The 20,054-nt window shown below is 37.6% G+C and overlaps 1 protein-coding gene across 1 annotated transcript in view; it reads right to left on the bottom strand.

The window, feature by feature from the left end:
• Positions 1 to 1,451: 1,451 nt before the first annotated feature.
• The window catches only part of LOC149829202 (mediator of RNA polymerase II transcription subunit 14-like), a 56,560-nt gene continuing 37,957 nt past the window's right edge, over positions 1,452 to 20,054 (bottom strand). Inside the window, exons 4-8 of the mRNA XM_090017969.1 lie at positions 9,713 to 9,887; positions 7,061 to 8,108; positions 5,927 to 6,957; positions 3,353 to 4,464; positions 1,452 to 2,748 (exon numbers count right to left, since the gene is read on the bottom strand). Coding sequence (XP_089874095.1) covers positions 1,938 to 2,748; positions 3,353 to 4,464; positions 5,927 to 6,957; positions 7,061 to 8,108; positions 9,713 to 9,887 — 4,177 coding nt within the window. The 3' untranslated portion in view covers positions 1,452 to 1,937. The remainder of the gene's footprint in view (positions 2,749 to 3,352; positions 4,465 to 5,926; positions 6,958 to 7,060; positions 8,109 to 9,712; positions 9,888 to 20,054) is intronic.

Below are 20,054 nucleotides of genomic sequence, written 5' to 3'. Positions count from 1 at the left end.
TTCAAAAATAAATAAATAAGTTGTAAATGGGTCTTCAAAGTAAAAACTAAAAGTAACAAAACTTTAGAGAGATATAAAATTCGGTTAGTAGTCAAAGGGTAGTCACAAGAATATGAGACATATTGTGATGAATTTTTTTTCTATAGGTTAAGACTCACATAGTTATGACTGCTATTAAGAAATGGTCTATCTACCAAATGAACGTGAAAAAACCCTTCGTTAATAGAGAATTAAATGAAGTTTATATAGATCTACCATCTAGGTATCAAGTTTTGGTCTTAAGAAGGCTTTGTATGATCTCAGACATGCACCAAAGGCCTGATACGATCATTTTAGTTTTGTTATGATTAATCTTGAATATTCTTACTGCTTTATTTATTAAGAGAACTGATGAAGGTATTGTGATTTTGCTTATTTATGTTGATGACATAATCATAAATGAAGGAGACAAACATAAAGTAAATCATATTAAGCATATACTTAAACAAAATTTTGAAATGAATGATTTAGGCTTTCTTAGATTTTTCTTGAAGATTGAAGTAGCTATTCTCCTTGAAGATATTTGTTAACTCAATCTAAGTTTGGAACTGTGATTATTGACATCTCTAGAATTATTGACAAAAAAAGAGTACACTCATTAAGTTATTAATTCAAACATGAAGATGGATGATGAAACTTTGAAGACGATCCCACTCCATATCGATAGATGATCGATGCCTTAACATATTTGACTATTACTAGAAAAAATATATCTTATAAAGTTCACACAACTAGTCAATTTCAGCACATACCTGTGATGTTATGCATATTTTTAAATATTTAAAAAATTCTGTTACTAAATTATTATTGCTATCTTCCTTTCACTTTAATTGATTGCATATTCTGACTTTGACTGAGAGAAAATACTAATGATAAACGCTCGACCATTGGTTTATATATTTTATAATTAATTCATTAGTGTTGAAAATATAAAAATCAGCAAAAAGTATCTCTATACTCAACCAAAGAAAAATATCATAACATCCACAACATTAAAAATTATTTGGTTGAGCGGCTTACTAAAAGACATAAGAATACTATTAATGACATCAAGATTATGTTGAGACAACAAAGTGTTATACAGAGTACTAAAAGTACATTGAGATGAATTGTCATTCATTATGTTTATGTTAAAGAAGAATTTTTGCAAAAAATTATTTGGGGTATTATCTTGATGACTTCTTCACTAGAGTTCTTTCTCTTAGGTTTCGTTTCTTGTTAAACAAACTTTTGGTGATCACACTATAAGTTTGATGAAGAATGTCAATGTAATATATAGGGATATTTTAGTCTTTTACTTATTTAAGACTATAATAGTCGTGTAGGCACATGCAGGTGCATGAGCGCGCACACACACACATCTCATCCTTCTGCAATATGTTAAATCTTTATCAGATGAACAGTAGATAGACAAGCAAAGCAATCTACCTTATAAATTATAAAGGCTGAAAACTTCTTACAACCCTAGAATATGGGTTCCTAAACACCAATTTGCACATATAAACCTTCCAACAGAACGTAGCGCTCAAAATTTTCAGAACAGAATTCCCGTGTGCACCTAAAACGAACACAGAGTACCACTACATCAGCCAACTGTACATTTATCAATAATACCAACTGTAAAACCAATTTTACAAAACTCGTGCCAACACCATCCACCTCTGTACACACCCAACTTTCCCTTCTGTGATCACCTACTGAGACCACTTCGTTAATGGTAGCTTCAAGATCTTTCACACCTAGCCGAAACTGAATATAGAACTTGTCAAGTGCTCATAATCCACAGCATATATATCCAACTGTTAGATAAAAACATTAGCCAAATAGTGGCTGCTTGCATGCATGACTCGTGAACACTGATCAGTAACAAGGTAACATTCATCATGTGGTCTGTGATATCAGGTTGCAGCAGATGTCATGTTTGCAGCAGAACCGTCTCTCAATTGCTGGAGAGAGTTTTGAAGCGCTCGCAGCAAGAACTCTGCAACTATTCTTAACCTTCCCTGATTACCATCACCTCCGGCATTTCCACTCCCATAGACCTCCACTGCTTTTGTTACCCTCTGTTTACATCTCTCCCAGTCTTCTAACCGTGACCAGCAAGCTCGGCCACCATGACTTCCTTCCATTCCCATAAGAGACATATGTGTTGTCTCACCAAAAGTGTACCTCAACCGAATGGAAACACAGTATGGAAGCCAAGCTGCACCACCGGCAGCATTTATGTGTGGTACATGAGTTGGGTCTAAAACAAGAGTAAGGCCAAAAACAACAGAATTATGCACCCGGTCATAGTGAATGCTACTCTTTGATATTCCACGGCCAGAGTTTCTTGTATGCTCATCCACAGAAAAGCCAGCATGACTCTCAAGACACAGCTCAATCTGAGACCTTTGTACTGAGGCAACATCACCAAATTGTCCCTGTAACAACCCTTTCTTCCAGGATATCAGCTTCAAGAATTCCCGGAGAACTGAAACAGGCAATGTGAGTAAGGTAATAAAAGAAGCTACTCGAGATGCATCATAAGGCTCTGATGCTACACGTCGACTGAAGTAGTCACATATCTCTGATATTTCAGAGGCAGTGAGCTCCTCCTGTGCATTGAGTAGATTTTGTTGTTGTTGTTGCTGCTGATGGAACCGTTTCACGCTCAGGACTTGGAGTAGAAGCTGCATGCGGTGTACACTCACAGCAAAAACATAACCCCTGCAAAGGAAATGGAGGTAAGTACGACAGTAATTACAACAAAATGAACAAATTAAAAGTAAATCTTATGCGTGTTTGTGTGTGTGTCTGCTGTTTAGCAATTTTATAAAGAGAACACTAAAAACATTATGTGTTCCTAAAGTGCACTAACAGTTGTCACTATAAAAATTATGAAAATGCCTACGGTGGGACAATGCATGAAACCACCATGTCATTTCCGCACCTCGTAGAGGTATAAATTTGTGGTGAAGTTGTTTTATATATAATGCACAGCATAAAATGTGTGATCCAAGTCAGCATTGTATAGACCTCAAGTGTATACGACCTCAAAAAAGAAGAGCAAGCTTCATCCTAATCAATCTCGACACAAAGTCTTAATGGATGAAATGTCTCGATGCCAGCAAACTAATTACTTCTGACTTCATAGAATTTTAGTTTTGTTTTTCAAGGTTAAAAAGACAACATAATCGGAAAACACGTGCAGAAGAAATGTGCAGAGGTCAAAGGTGTTGGAGACAAAAAAAATAGAGAAAAAAAAGCCAGGATAAGATGCCAAGAAACAAAATCATTTTCCATAACAGAGATTGCATATAGATGCTCTTACCCCACAAAGAACCGCAAGGCTGGCTGCTCCAGGTCCAAGTTCAAGAGTTTTCCTTCGTTATCTTTCAAAATTGAACCAAGGATTTCCATGAGAAGGTCAGGTAACTGTGCAAACAGCCACAAGACTCCTAGATATTTTAGGATACTTCTTAGGACCTTCTTCAGAGCAGCAAGAGGAACCCAACCACCTCCATAGCCACCATCATCTCCAAGCCCCATGAAAGCAGTACTCAGTTCTCCTCTAACTTGGACCCCAGTCCCTGGTGAAAGACGTACCGGCAAGCCTGAGTTTGCAGCAGCCAAGTTTGAGGCTCCGAGCAGGTTGCTGCCTATTCGGCTCAAACCAACACCTTGGCTTCCACCCACAGTACCTGATCTAGAAAATCCAACAGAAGCAACAGTATTGATTCGGCTACCAGAGGCGGCAGTCGCCTGCAAAGACATTGAACTTGAGCTTGGATTTGCATTGCTTGAATTCACAGCCCCAACTGCACTTGGTGCTCCCCCACCAAAATTGGTATCCAAATTGTTCAATCCCTGAGCAACATGCTCTATTATAAAAGGCCGAAACTGTGGACAAGGAAGGGAGCCACCAGCTGCAGCACCACCCTTTGGAGGTGTTGCTGGCTGTAACCACACTTGATCGCCAGCAAAGCAGCGCATATCAACTGCAAAGTTTTTACGATAGATGATGCGTATCCAATAAGGACCTCTTAGTGCGACAGATACATCAGTAGGCAGCAGTGAGCTAGGAACAATTCCAGGTCCACCTCTTCCAGCAGCAGAGAGCATAGCAGCATTATGAGGGCCATGACTGCTGATGGACCCCATTGCAGAAGTGCTTCCAGCAGGATTCCCAATTGCAGGACCTGATGCAGGTTGGTTTGTGTTGGAAGACAAACCGCCTGGAAGTAATCCTTGAGATGCTACAATAGCATTTTGTCTAGGGACTGTAGAGATGCTAATGGTTGTGGCATGGACTGAAGGAGAACCAGGACCAACCATACGAGCAGGGCGAATTGCACCAGCAAGAGCAAGCAGTGGCCCAGCAGTGAGGCGGATACAGTCTAGAAGAGATGATACCTCGGCTCCATTGATGAAATCCTCCAAGAACTTCAGGGAAAGAGAAATTCTCAAATTAAAAATTATGCCAGATGGTATGAAATCAAATTGAAAAAGTTTGGGCAAAAAGAAGCATTTTAGAGTTGCCAACCAGGTAGTTTTAGTGCAAGCAATTTCAATAACTACAACAATGACAATGTTCAATCAGGAACAGGTAAAATTAGCTGTCAGAACTGCCAACTGTAATATTGTAAAATAAATCAAAACAAACACAATATTAGAAACATTTTCAAATTAACCCTAATTAAAATGGTCAAGGAAATAAGTAATGGTACCAAATAATTCAGTCAAGTTGGATATGGAAATTTTAGATCTCAACCATGTAAATGCCCGTTCAAGAGGAAATGTTATAGACTCTTGGATAAGTGCAAACTTCAAAGTCCATCGCTTGAATAATGTAAAACCAACCATATAAATTAAGTGGAGGAGCTTGCTAACAATCCAATTAGGTCAAATGAGTGGTAACGGGTTCTTCTCAAAAAAAGGTAAATGGATGAAAAATAACCAGCAGGAACAGCATAATGCTTTGAAATAAGTTGGACCTTTACATATGCTGATATTATAAGCAAGTCAATTTTCATATAAGTGCACACAATAGACCGACCCATGAAAAAATAATCAGAAGCAAAGAGCAAGAAATTAGATCAGAGAGAATAGAAACACTCCTACAAACTTCTTAAAGGCATGCATAATGTCAATTTAAGTTAAAAAGCTTGGAATATTTTGAGGGAAAAAGAAGTCTCCAATTGCTTAATTAAACTGGCAAGTGCATTCAATCAAAACATTAGCTTCAGAAAAGGGAAACTGTCAAGGTTAAAAAGGCCTGGTAACATTAACAAACTAGTAAAGCTATTGGAAAACACAAACAAAGATCTAAGCATCTTGATCGAGCAACAAGTTGAGTGGCAATCAAGAAGATGATTGATGAAAAGAAATACAGAAATGTCATAGCATGGAGAAACCAATACGGAATCAGGAAGTCAAGGTAATCAACCACGGAACTTTTACATCTCTGCATGTAACATAGGTCGCCCAGCTGATTAAAAAAACCAAGAAACACTGGGAGTGCCCGCATTCCAATACTTGGCTAGGTTTTTGGTTGACCAATTAACAATTTACAAATTTCATCTTAATTGTTTTTCTTTTTATTCTCTAATTCCTCCCTTTATGCACCACTTGGACAATAATAACTACTATTCAAAATTTACATTTCTCATTATAATTAAATCAGAATAGTTCACAAGTCCAGGAGTGAATCACAAAAAAATGGCAGAAAACGTGTTCATACTTTGTGCCTTATCAATTTTTAGTTTCTGTATTAGGCCAACACAATGCCAACAGAAAGGTAGCCTTTGGAGCATAGGGGCAAGGACTAACTTTTGCAAACAAAAACCAACAGAATCAAGTCACTATTGGGATCTACAAGATATTTAAGCCAATGTTGAAAGCTAACCTTAGTATGAGGCCAAAGTTGGTCAGGTGAGACATGCATTGTGCAGCCCTCTTTACCAGCTTCCCATTCAATAACAAAACGTACAACTATGCCTGGCATCGAACCGAAATAACAAAACCACAGACTCATTAGGCCAACAGCTTCAATCCTGAATGACTTCTTCAGTTGATCAGACATTTTATCAGCAATGTCAGTCATGCTCTTTGTCCCAACCTGTCCCTTATCCTCAGATCTCCCATGAACATCATCTGGCTTATCCTCCATTCTTACACCTAGTAATTTCCGCATACCAAGGGCAAATAAGCGTGCATTTGAAAGCCTTCGTAAATCCTCAACCAGTTTTTGAATACTAGATTCCTCAACAGTTTTGTAGCAAAGTACGACACCTTCGGAATCATAATGAATATGAGAATCTATGTCAGATGCATTTGCAATTCGAACTCCACCACCCCATGCACTACTAGTACTCCCTTTCTGAAGCTCCCAGAGGTCCCTAAAATGCTGGTCACTAACTTTAACGTCCCAGCACATGGTTCCAGGCCTACCAAGACGCAAGCATATTCGTTGCCATGAATTATCACTGGACAGTGGCAACCGGAACCACAAGTTACAGGATGGGTTCCTCAGGCCTACTTCCTCTACATAAGAGATGTCAAGAGCATCCATCTGACTCGTAAGCCTAGCATGCTTGATGCTGAGGGAACAGTGACGGACTACATGAAGAAGAAATGCAAAATATACACTAGACGGTGCATGCCCATGATTTGCTTTAGTTAACAATTTCCCATATGAGCAAGACCCTGACCTAGATGTCAATGAAAAAGAGCAAATATCTGGTGAAACAGCATGAAGTGAGCTGACTGATTCTGATATTTTTCGTCTCTTGCACGGTTCAGATAGAGCTTCTAAGTTTTGCAATGAAGGAATGCTGGTCAGTATACTAGAAAGAGAACGCTTTTGCAAGTTTTTCTCACTTCCTGTAGTTCCACCAAGAGCTGAGCTAGGAGATGTTCCAGACTCTGGTGTTTGACCTAAAAAAGAGGACATCAAAACAGTCAGATATAATGTGCCAAAAATAAAGGGAAGGCAAACTAAAAACATCAAGTACATAAGTTACAAGAGCTCGGGTCTTACATATGGGAGATGCCATTCGTGAGCTGGATCCAGAACTTCTCATTGGAGAACCAACTGAATGAACAGAAAGTGAACCTTTGGGCCCACTAGATTTAGTAGTTACTGCTGAACCTCGGGATGTTGTTCGAACTGGAGGTGCCATGTGACTTGTCCTACCTCCAGACACCAATGTATGTGGTTCTTTTGGGACTTCATTTAATATTCTTAACTGGTCTTCATCCATTGTGGAATACAGACCAACATCGGCAGGATGAGGTGGTGATCGAAATGATAAAGAATCTATATCAGATTTTGGCACTGATGGTTTTGGAATAGGTGGGCTTTTTACAAGGCCAGTGGAAGAGAAAGAATTCACTGAAGAACTATGAAGCATGTTCTTCATACTGTTTGATGGAAAGGAAGGATTACTAGTTGGCAGGGCCCCAGTAGCAAATTTTGAAAAATTACTAGCCTGTGGAATCGGTAAGCCACTGTCAGACTTCGAGGAGGCTAAGCCTACTTTTATCCCTTGGTAACTTACTTGACTAGAACCAAGAGGAGAATTAGAAGATGCAGCTATTGATGAGATTTGACTCTTAATCGGCAAAGAAAGAGGTAATGATGCACCCTTCTCAATTTCAAAAACATCATCAGCGATAGATGAAAAAGATGACTTTTTAGAACCAATAATCTGAATAGAACCCTCATGTGCAAAATCAGAAGAAAGTCCATGTTCTGAGGAATGAGTAGAGATGGCAACATCTTTAGGAATAACATTTAACTTTTCCCAGTCCAGAAGATTTAAGTTCACCTCATCATCTGCCAAATGCATCTTGCTGACATCAATTTTTTTGAAACGTTTAATACTGTTAATATCACCAACTACACCAGACATCCCAGATGGATCTGCTTGCGACTCCAGAAGTGTAAAAAGTGGTTTGAAACCCCTATCGAGCTGCATCAGCAGATAATAAGAGCTTCCACATTGAGGAAACCCCATTAATAACAAATCCGATTCATTTGTTATGATCTTGGGTAATTTAACAATGGCAAAACCCTGTTCATACACCTGCAAGGTATACATAATACATAGTGGATATTACTAACAGAAAGGACTTCAAACAAACTAACAAGACATGAAAAGAAACAAAGCATTAATAAAATCAAGTTAGCAACAACAGGGACCCATGACAATAAGTAAAAGAATAGAAACCTTCAAACACCAGAACCACAAAATGTGAAAAACATTTTAGAACATGCCAATTCTGCAATAGGACCAACTAAATAATGAAAAGAGGCATCATTTTAAACTACCTCATACTGTTACAACAACAAAGGTCTGGACTTTAAAAGCTATACCTACCATGGTCCTAACATGAAGTGAAAGTTCTATTTATATTAAAGAACTCTAGTAGTGTGTTGTACAAATAGCAGTCAAGTGTGCAATACTACAACATGCCATTTATGAATGACATTTTAACTTGATTTACAATTTTAACCTCATAAGCTACAACAGTGACCAGACTAGCTCTCCCCGCAAGTTGAGTCTTGCTTTTAAACATGCAGAACTTGCTGATTAGATAGTGTTCTTTGTTTTAACATCTCAACTATCATAAGATCTTAAAAACCACCATCAGACCTAAAATATAGCAAAAAACCAATGCATTAATGGAGATAAACTAGCATGACCAGAAGGCATAACCAGATCTGACTCCATCAAACCCAGACCCAGTAACCTTTCATTTGTTTCTATAGCCTTTGCAGGTGTGCATGCTAAAAGGAAGTTCAGGTGCAATATGAATAGTCTAATTCTAGAGGTAAACTAATATACAAATTGAATATTAATTACTACTCTGAGTTCCCTCGTGTCAAATTACCAATATCCAAACATAACCAGATCTGACTCCATCAAACCCAGACCCAGTAACCTTTCATTCGTTTCTATAGCCTCTGCAGTTTTGCATGTTAAAAGGTAGTTCAGGACCTCAGGGGCAATATGAATAGTCTAATTCTAGAGGTAAACTAATAAACAAATTGAATATTAATCACTACTCTGAGTTCCCTCGTGTCAAATTACCAATATCCTTTGAAATTTCATCCATCATCAAATAAGAAATTTTGCTTCCCAAAGCTTGGCACAAAATAAATTTTCTATAGAAGAGCATACAATCAGTAACTGCAAAGTTCCTTTCCACAAACTTGATACACAACAAGATCTATAGACAAAAGTGAAAATAACGAATTAATGAGCTGATATAGTTTCCTGTTAAAGCTTTGCCTGCAAAACAATTCTTAGTACATTATAAGGCACCTACATCTAAACAAACAATATGGTCTAACAATCAAAATATCAGGAATGTTTGAAAAGCTGCATGAATGACAACTATCACTTAGTAGTACATAAGAGAAGACCAACAGTTGTCCTTTTTTGGTATTCATAACAAGAAAAGTTAAATCAGTCTACTTTGCAAGAAAAAAATGAGAAGGAAAAATGAAAACATCTAAAACTAAGGCAAGTGAAAGTCGAAAGAAATTGATCCGTTAAGTGAGAACAAAAGAGAAGTGCAACCCAACATGTCCTGTTCAATGTAAAACAACTCAACATAATAACCAAAAGCACTTCAGAAAACAGACATGAAGGTCCTTAGAATGATGTCTAAATGTGTACATTACCTTTAGGCCTAGGAATCTGCCCATTGATGCGAACAAGTGCAAAATACTCTTATTCCGCAAGCTTATAAACACTTCAGCTGAAGTCATGATCCCTTGGTTTAATGCTTCTTCACATTCTAACAATGCAGATGGTGAAATAATATTCTTTGAAGATCGAAGAAGATAGTAGCCGTTCCTGTAATTTCAGTGGTTGCTTAAAACTATGAAGTAATCACACATACAATCAGATACTTTACTTCAGGAACCAACACAAATAGACTCTATAATCACACCAACAAATGTGATCAAGTTAGTCTGACTTCTACACCAGAAACAGCTGCAACTTCATATGCATCATATTGGTAGTGAGAAATACAACAATATGAGGCTCCATGAGGATCAAACTATCACTTTTGATCTAACATCCTATAGGCACTTCATTATCTTGAAACCTTCAAATCTATTGCTCTCAATAGATTTTCAATGAACCAAGGATATTACAGCTAATGCTATAAGCCATTTATAAATTGGTGCCCTTTGGTTGTTGTTTGTGAACCATCAAGCTCGTGCCTAGTGCCATAGGCCTCGGCCAAGAGCTACACAGCCAATATGGTGATTAGCCTATAGGTTCAAAGCTAGGATATTAGGCCTTCTTCCACAAACCATTGGATCCCAAAAGGGATTGTTATAGCTTCAGCAAAACCTCATAGTGATGAAAAACCCATAAGAGCACTTAAAGTGAACATCACAATTAAGGTTTTAACTATGTAACTACCCACACATCCAGCATCTTTTCAAAGTTAGCATGACAAAACCAGCAAAGCTCGAAGTCACTGAACTTAACAATACCAACCACCCCAAATCTAGAATGTGAGAGCATGCCCCAAGGGCCATGCACTTTCCTGTGTGTGTGTGTGTGTGTGTGTGTGTGTGTGAGAGAGAGAGAGAGAGAGAGAGAGAGAGAGATGCATGCGTGTAGGGATGGCAGTGGACCTGGGGGAAACGGGGCCCCGCCCCTCCTCGCCCCTTTTGGACATGAAACGGGGATGGAGGTTAAAATCAAAACCTGTGCAGGAATATACTTACGCTTTCTCCCGCCCCGCCCTGTCCCCGATCTCCGTTAGTAAAATGCTAAAATACTCTTTAGGGATGGTAATGGACCGAGAGGAAACGAGGCCCCGCCTCGCCCCGTTTTGACCGGAGATGGAGGACATGAAACGGGGATGGAGGTTAAAATCAAAACCCGTGCGGGGATGGAGGGCAAAATTTTGAGATGGGGCGGGGGTGGAGACCTTGTCCCCCGCCCCCGTCCCAGTCCACTACCATCCCTACATGTGCGTGGGTGAAAAGAAACCTTAAGTGCAAGCTTACTGAGAAGTTAAACAAAGAATAGGCCATGGATAAGATCAGGAACCTTATAAAATTGAAAATCAATAAGTTTTGGCATCCAACCTACTTACAAAAATGTCTGGTTTAAAGAGAACACAGGTAGTAGGACTAGCATTATGAATTCAAAGCAAACTAGTGGTGTGTCAACTGCTAACAAGATGTATCTCTAACATTGTTATAAGTGTTGTAATGCATTGTATGATACGTTACGATACATGACTTTATCAATCCTAACCATATTGCATGTGTTGTGTGATACAGGATTGTATCATATAGGGTGTACAATAGCAATGCTCAATGAGTTGTATTGTATTGTTTTGTTTTAAAATATTTTAAGAGGCCCAATCACCTTGTCCAGACTCCAGACCTTTTAGATATAAAAGGGTCATTTTTAATCCCCAAACACATTTGGGAATTTTTACACCTTGCATTTTAGATGATTTTATGTAAGAAATTAGTGTAGCCTACCCTTTCTCCATGATGAGTGCAGCCTATGCATAGAGAGCTTCCACATGTGTAGCTCAACTCTTACTCTCGCTAGCCCTTGATGTGAGCAAAGCTGCCCTCTTCGAAGCCGCCTTACCTTACATGTGCGGCTAAGGTTGGAAGCAAAATGCTGTCTTCAAGACCCAACCAATCTTTAGGAACAAAGAGACGCCTGATAAAGGTATCACAACTAACTGCAATTGCATGCACACATCTGCATGGGTTTGACTTGTAGGTTGGAAAGCCTAATTTTCCCCTTCCTCTGCTTTGAGAACCGTGTGAATGGAGAGTGGGTAGAATGGAAGGAGATCCTCATACGGAGTTGGAGTCGCACACTTGAGCTATGCGGGAGACGAAAAAGGGGCCAGAAGGTTTATTAAAGATGAATTCAGCCTTCTTTAAGGTCTTTCTTTTGTCTTAGTGACTTGAAGGAAAGGAGGGCACCTGCGTATGTTATTTTAAGGGAAGGCAAAGGTAACACATGAATGGTGAAGAGAGGCTTTCGGACCATTGAGAAGAAGGTGAATTTCATTACTTTCACCTTTTTTGAAACCTTTGAGGTAAAAAATCCGCTCTTTTTTTCTTTTGATTTTTAAGTTTTTGGAGTGAGATAACCTTGAATGATTTGGCAAGACAACAATTTTATTGATTTTATCAATGCAGGGAGGAAGAGGACAAAGAAACATGAATGATCCCACGTGAAAATATTGTGAAGTAGTTGATTGTGAAAAGTTTTTTAAGTATCAGTTTTGTCTGCTCAAAATTCTCACTAAGGTTGGTGTGCTCTATAATTTCAAAACGCTATATTCCAAAAGATGGCTAAACCGTATGACCATGTGTCCTGATATTTCACATGGTGCTAGTATTAAAATAGTTGGGGACAAGGCTTGATGATGATGATCATGCTTGTATTAAAATAGTTGGTAGTTTCCGAGAAGGAAGAACATAGGCTGCACAACCACTTTCAAAGGCACAACCTGCATAGCTACTACTAGAAACCAAGCTTGCATAGTCAGGGCTGGAGGTCATATTGGATTCCAATGATGAACTAGTTGATGAAGGTCCACTGTCAGTCTTGTTTCCAGAGGACATTCTAGATTTGTGAACTTTTGAAGATAAATATTCTAAGTTTTAAAAAGTAATCTAATCATATGATTGGAGTCTGTCACACAAACACTTCACTTAGCATGCACGTTCCCATGTGAAAATATTGTGAAGTAGTTTATTACAAAAAGTTTTGAAGTATCAGTTTTGTCGGCTCAAGATTCTCAATAATTTCAAATGCTATATTGCAAAAGGTGACTAAACCATATGACCATGTGCTGCTTATATTTCATATCGTGCTCACTAAGGTTGGTGTGCTCAAATATTTCAAACGCTATATTGCAAAAGGTGGGTAAACCATATGACCACGTGCCTCTTTTATATTTCATATCGTGCTCATATTAAAATAGTCAAGGACAAGGCTTGATGATGATGATCACACTCATATTAAAATAGTAGGCAGTTTCAGAGAAGGAAGAACATAGGGTGCACAACCACTTTCAAAGGCACAACCTGCATTGCTACTACTAGAAACGACGCTTGCATAGTCACGGGACATTCTAGATTTGTGAAGGGACTTTTGAAGATAGATAAGTAATCTAATCATATGATTGGAATCTGCCACACAAACACTTCACTTAGCATGCATGTTCCATGTTGATGACATGATGCTTGGACACACAAGGACTTCATGGACACAATCAAACCAGTATTCGACATATTCAACATTGTGTCATTAACTTTATCTCTGTCCTTTTATGAACTTGATTACTTGTTTCTATTCAAGTGCATTCTTTTTTTTAAATTTATCATTAATTACCTATGTCACAGTGACACACCCAAATGGGCCCGTGTCAAGAAAAACATGCACAGATACAAAGTCTCACACGTTTTAGATCACAACATGCTGGTGACATGATAAAAAATGTGTCTCACTAGGTCAAGGCTGTTTTCCTGTGAGATTTATATTGTCCAAAACGTTCCTTAAAAAAGGTCATTTGTTGTGTGGGTTGTGGGTTTTGAGTCTTTTGATCGTTCCCCAAAAGAGAGAGAGAGAGAGAGAAGACATAATCTTTTTTTAATGAATCACATGAAGTCATAAGCATCATTAGATAGAGAAAGAGAAGGTCGATTGAAGAGAGCTACACTCACCAAAGATTTACAAGAATGCCCTCGTAAGTAGGTAATATAAAATATTTTATATTAAATGTATTACATTAATAGAAAAATGTTTTCATAAGTCCTTAATACAAAACACAAAAACACTTTTTTAGATTTTAAATGAATAATACAGAATATTTTGTAGTAATATAAAAACAATTTATTTTAATTATGTGTGTGTGTTGCAATGTCATACTTTTAAATATTTTGTTGAACCCATCACGTTTATGAGTCACATCAATGTATGTACTCATGTCTACGTGAATTAGTTAATTACATTACATTTCTATTTAAACTTAGTTTGATTATTTGACATTGTTAATTATAGTGATTTAAAACTATGTCACACGGACTCTTCTAACAGGGCACCGCACCCGTGTCGCACCCGCACCTAGGCGGGTGCGACACTTGTGTTAAAATGTAAAACTGTACATATATGTATATATAATAATATTATATTATTATATATATAAATACATTTTTCATTTCTTTCTTTTCTGTTATTTTTTTCCTTTATTTTTATTTTTTGTCTTTATGTCATCTAGTTCAGTTTGAACTAGAATGACTCTTGCTAGTCAAGTCCTGTCCAGACTTGACTAGCAATAGAGCTGTTGGACTGACACATTCCAACAGCTCTTAATAGAGCTGTTGGACTGACACATTCCAACAGCTCTAAATAGAGCTGTTGGACTGTGCCCAACAGCTCTATTGAGTCCTCTTTCAGCTGTGTATATAAAGGGGTGCAGCCCCTCTTGTATTTTACTCCAATGCTTCTTAAGCAATTGGTTTTTCATATCAATAAAGAATACATTTTTATTTTTATTTTGTTTTCAGTTATACCCTTTTAAGGGTTATGCTTTAGTATCATTCTTGACACTTGCTCTTGTTAATCTAAGCTCGTGTTTCGAAGATCCCCATTTCATTTCATGGTATCAGAGCCGCGGAAGTACTAAATCTTGAGGAAAAGCTGCCTCGGTTTTCGTGCCCATTTGCAAAAGTGTTCGCCACTTGAAGAGAAGTGTTTTATAACTTCATTGTTGAAGATTTCACATCTTGTTGTATTGTTTTTTTTTCTTTCTTTCTTTTTCATTTTCCTTCTTGTTTCTCTTCTATCCCTATTCTTTCTCTCCTTGTAATCGATGGATGACAATGATAAAGTCACCATCATGCCTATGAAACTAAGCGATACGAACTATGTAACATGGGCTTCAATCATGAAGCACCATATATGGGAAAAAGGCTTATGGGGGATTGTGGATGGTTCCGATTCGGAACCTAAGCTATCTCTTACTAAAAAGGAGGGAGATAAAGAGGTCCCTCTATCGGAAGAAGAGAAAATCAAGGCTATTGCCTCATACGAGAAGAAATGGAAAGAATGGAGAATATCTCATGCGAAGATAATGTCATGGCTTATCAATAGCGTTGACATTAAAAAATGCTCAAGTCTTGCCAAATTTGATCATGCCGATAAGGCATGGGAATACCTTAAGAATATGTATTCCCTTAAAGATATTGCACACGTGTGCAACCTCCAAGAAAAAGTTCGAATGATGACACAAGGAGACAAAACTATTCGTGAATATTACAATGGGTTGTCCGAACTTTGGGAAGAACTTTCCCTTTTAGAACCAAAGTGGCATTGTGCCGAAGACATCGAGCTTCGTCAGAAACAACTCGATGCTGAACATTTTTACCAGTTTATCACTGGATTAAGGCCGGAATTTGAAACCACTAAATCGGCCCTACTTCACCGGGGAAAAATTCCTTCTATTGTTGAAACTATTGAAGAGTTAACAATGGAAGAAAATCGTCTCCGGAAAGGTTCTTTAAAAATTGAAGATGATTCCGTTTTAGCCGTGTCTAGACCAGGGAATCATGTTCGATCATATAGGCCTCCTCACTTTTACCGACAAAATGGTGACTATGATAAGAAGAAAGTTATTTGTCATCACTGTCATGAACCTGGACACTATAGGCCACAATGTCCCAAACTTAAGGAGCTGAGAGAAAAAAGAGTTGCAATTGCTGGATCGAAGCCTAAAGATCAGGATGCACCAGTTTCATTGGCCCAACTAATGGAGATTCTTCAGCCTCTCATCAAAGGTGCATCTTCCTCATCTGAAGCTTCAACCGGCGCAGCAACCTCATTTTTTTCTGATCTAGGTAAAATTTCTTGGCTTCTTGACTCTGGTGCATCTTTTCATATGACCCCAAATAATCAAAGTCTATCCAAATGTGTTAAAAATAAAACAAGTGTGTCAAACGTCTTTACTGTTGATGGGACTTCTCTTGAAATAGAAGGAATAGGAAATTTTGAAAAAAATTATAAAACAAAAAAATTTTTTATTCCAGAAATTAGACATGTTCCCAAATTAAATTTAAATCTTTTATCTGTATCTCAAATTTTTGATTATTGGTGTAATATTTCTTTTTCTTCTCATGGTTGTTGGGTACAGGATCGCCAGTCAGGCAAGCTGATTGGGGAAGGCCATAGAGAAGGAGGACTCTATTACATGGATTTTTTGGAAATGCCGAAGAAAGTTTTTTGTTATAATATTCAAAAAATAGAGTTGGAACTATGGCATAAGAAACTTGGTCACCCACATATAGCCAAAATCCAACATTTTCCAAATCTAGGGAAATTTTGTAACTCTGAATCATTTGATTGTAAAGATTGTATTCTCGACAAAATGAAAAGATTACCATTTCAGAACAAAACATTTTTCTCTTCAAGACCACTTGAATTAATACACTCGGATGTTTGGGGTCCTGCACCAGTAATTTCTGAAGGAGGATTTGTTTACTATGTTATTTTTGTCGATGATTTCTCCCGACATACGTGGATGTACTTTCTTAAACATAAGTCTGAAGTATTTTCATACTTTCAAACTTTTCATAATATGGTTAAAAACAAGTTTCAAAATGATATTACTATTTTTCGCACAGATTCAGGGGGAGAGTTTTTATCCACAGATTTTCAAAATTATCTTAAATTGCATAGCATCACACATCAAAGATCTTGTCCTTATACACCTCAACAAAATGGACTGGCAGAACGAAAACATCGCCATATTATAGAAACCACTAGGACTTTATTAATAGCAAATCAAGTCCCGAAAGACTTTTGGGCAGAAGCTGCCTTAACTGCCACCTATCTCATTAATAGGATGTCATCTTCTTCGTTACAAAATATCACTCTCATTGAAAAACTTATGAACATTTCTCCAGACTACTCTAGACTAAGAATATTTGGGTGCAAATGTTTCATATTTACTGACAAAAATGATAAACTTTCCCCTCGTGCGATTCCCTGTGCCTTTTTAGGATATGCTGAAAACCAGAAAGGTTATAGATGTTTTGACTTCAAAAATAATAAACTATATGTGTCTAGAAATGTTTCCTTTCTTGAAAAGGAGAGCTTCTTTGATTTTAGAAAATTAAAAGACGTCACTGAGTACTCCTTTTTGCTAGATCTAACATCAACATCTGATGAATATGACCTTGACTGTAACTTTGATGATGATCAAAGAATTATTGATCTTAATGTTGAAAATGAAGAAGTTCATAGAGATACTAGTATTCAATATTCCAGGCGACAAGAGTCTAATCCTCCATGTGCACTTGAGAAATATTCTAACATTCCAACTAGACAATTAACCCGAATCTCGAGGCCTCCAGGAAAGTTTGTATCATACGAGTCTTTCTCACCCACATATAGGGCAGTTATTGCATTAATTCACTCATATGAAAAACCATCCACATATTTTCAAGCAAAAAATGATATCAAATGGATAGAAGCCATGAAAGCTGAATTAGATGCACTTGAAAAGGCTTCTACATGGAATATTCAAGATCTTCCTCCAGGGAAGAAAACTATAGGATGTCGATGGGTTTATAAAATTAAAACCAAGAGTGATAGTACTCTTGAAAGATATAAAGCCCGTTTAGTAGCCAAAGGTTATGCCCAAGAATATGGGATTGATTATGAAGAAACCTTTGCTCCGGTGGCTCGTATGACTACTGTCCGAACCTTAATTGCCTTAGCTTCTATCAAAAAATGGTCTATTTTTCAAATGGATGTCAAAAATGCTTTTTTAAATGGAAAGCTAGTTGAAGAAGTATATATGGAACCCCCCTTGGTCTAAGTATTCCTAAGGGTAAAGTCCTTCGCTTAGAAAAAGCTCTTTATGGACTTAAACAAGCACCAAAAGCTTGGTATGATAGGTTTAGTCGTGTTATGATTGATATTGGTTTTCAATTCTGTTTAACTGACACTGCTTTGTTTATTAAGAATTCTGATGCAGGGATCATTGTGATTCTTCTCTATGTGGATGATATGATCATCACCGGAAGCGATAAACAGAGAGTTGAAACAATCAAAATACTTCTTAAATCTCATTTTGAAATGACTGATTTGGGCTTGTTGAGATATTTTTTAGGCATTCAAGTTGCTTATTCTCCTAGAGGATATTTATTATCTCAGACTAAATTTGCTTTTGATATTGTTTTCAGGTCTGGTATTACTGATGATAAGAAAGTCGACACTCCAGAAGTTGTTAATGTTAAAATGAAGATTGATGATGGAGAACTTCTTGCAGACCCTACTCCTTATAGACAGCTTGTCGGGGCACTTTCCTATCTATCCATTACCAGACCAGATATAGCACATGTTGTTCATACAGCAAGTCAATTTCAACATGCTCCTACTTCTGTTCATATGGGAGCAGTCATGCGTATTATCAGATACATCAAGTCCTCTCTTTCACGAAGACTTTTCTTATCTTCCTCCTCTTCTCTTAATTTAATTGCATATACTGATGCTGATTGGGGAGGTGATCCCAATAACAGACACTCAACCACTGGCTTTTGTGTCTTTTTAGCTATGTCACATGGGTGCGGGTGCGGGTGCGGGTGCGGGTGCGACACGGGTGCGGCGCAATTTCAAAAATTTTGGACACGGGGACTCGGCTATATATATATTAAAAAAAAAATATATATATATATATATATATATATATATATATATATATATAAGACTCGGTCAAAGTTGTGCCCATTAGGGGACAGGTGATGAGTTGTGAAGGCATTCTGTACACTTTCTTCATACAGGAATAATTCACTTTTGGGCACTTTCTTCATACACTGTAATAATTCACTTTCTTCATACACGAAAAAACCACAAAAACTTGAGTTGTGCCCATTCTGTACTTAAAACTTGAAAGTGTACAGGTTTTTTAGTTGTGATGGGTTTTTTTCCTTACAGCTATAGCCCAGAAAATTTTTAAAAAAAAAATTCAAAAAATTTTTTTTTTTCCAAAAAATAGACCAAAATGACCCTGGGTGCGTTGACCACACCCAGGGTCGGGTTGACCGAGTCCGAGCAGAAGGTATCTCTCTCATCCACCGAAGCTGAATACAGAGCCATTGCAACCACGACCATGGAAGTAGTTTGGCTCCGACGACTGCTTGCTGACATGGGAGTTGAAGCAACAAAGGCTTCACAAATGTGTTGTGACAACAAAAGTGCGATCTACATTGCCAGTAACAGAACATTCCACAAACGCACCAAACACATCGAAATGGATTGTCACTACGTCAGAGAGGAATATCTACACGGGATAATTGATCTGCCATATGTCACTTCAGAATATCAGTTAGCAGACTTCTTTACAAAGCCTCTCGCTGCTCCCCGATTTCACTTTCTCTTAGACAAACTTTCGCTCATTGTACCGTAAGTTTGAGGGGGAGTGTTAAAATGTAAAACTGTACATATATGTATATATAATAATATTATATTATTATATATATAAATACATTTTTCATTTCTTTCTTTTCTGTTATTTTTTTCCTTTATTTTTATTTTTTGTCTTTATGTCATCTAGTTCAGTTTGAACTAGAATGACGGTTGCTAGTCAAGTCCTGTCCAGACTTGACTAGCAATAGAGTTGTTGGACTGACACAGTCCAACAACTCTTAATAGAGTTGTTGGACTGACACATTCCAACAGCTCTAAATAGAGCTGTTGGACTGTGCCCAACAGCTCTATTGAGTCCTCTTTCAGCTGTGTATATAAAGGGGTGCAGCCCCTCTTGTATTTTACTCCAATGCTTCTTAAGCAATTGGTTTTTCATATCAATAAAGAATACATTTTTATTTTTATTTTGTTTCCAGTTATACCCTTTTTAAGGGTTATGCTTTAGTGTCATTCTTGACACTTGCTCTTGTTAATCTAAGCTCGTGTTTCAAAGATCCCCATTTCATTTCAACTTGCACACAGCTTCCT

Source organism: Nuphar pumila, chromosome 9 (genome assembly GCF_984573655.1).
Source record: "Nuphar pumila chromosome 9, dmNupPumi1.hap1.1, whole genome shotgun sequence".
In the NCBI taxonomy this organism is placed as follows: Eukaryota; Viridiplantae; Streptophyta; class Magnoliopsida; order Nymphaeales; family Nymphaeaceae; genus Nuphar; species Nuphar pumila.
The sequence above is the reverse complement of the archived record's forward strand: the minus strand, read 5'-3'. Positions and strand labels throughout refer to the sequence as shown.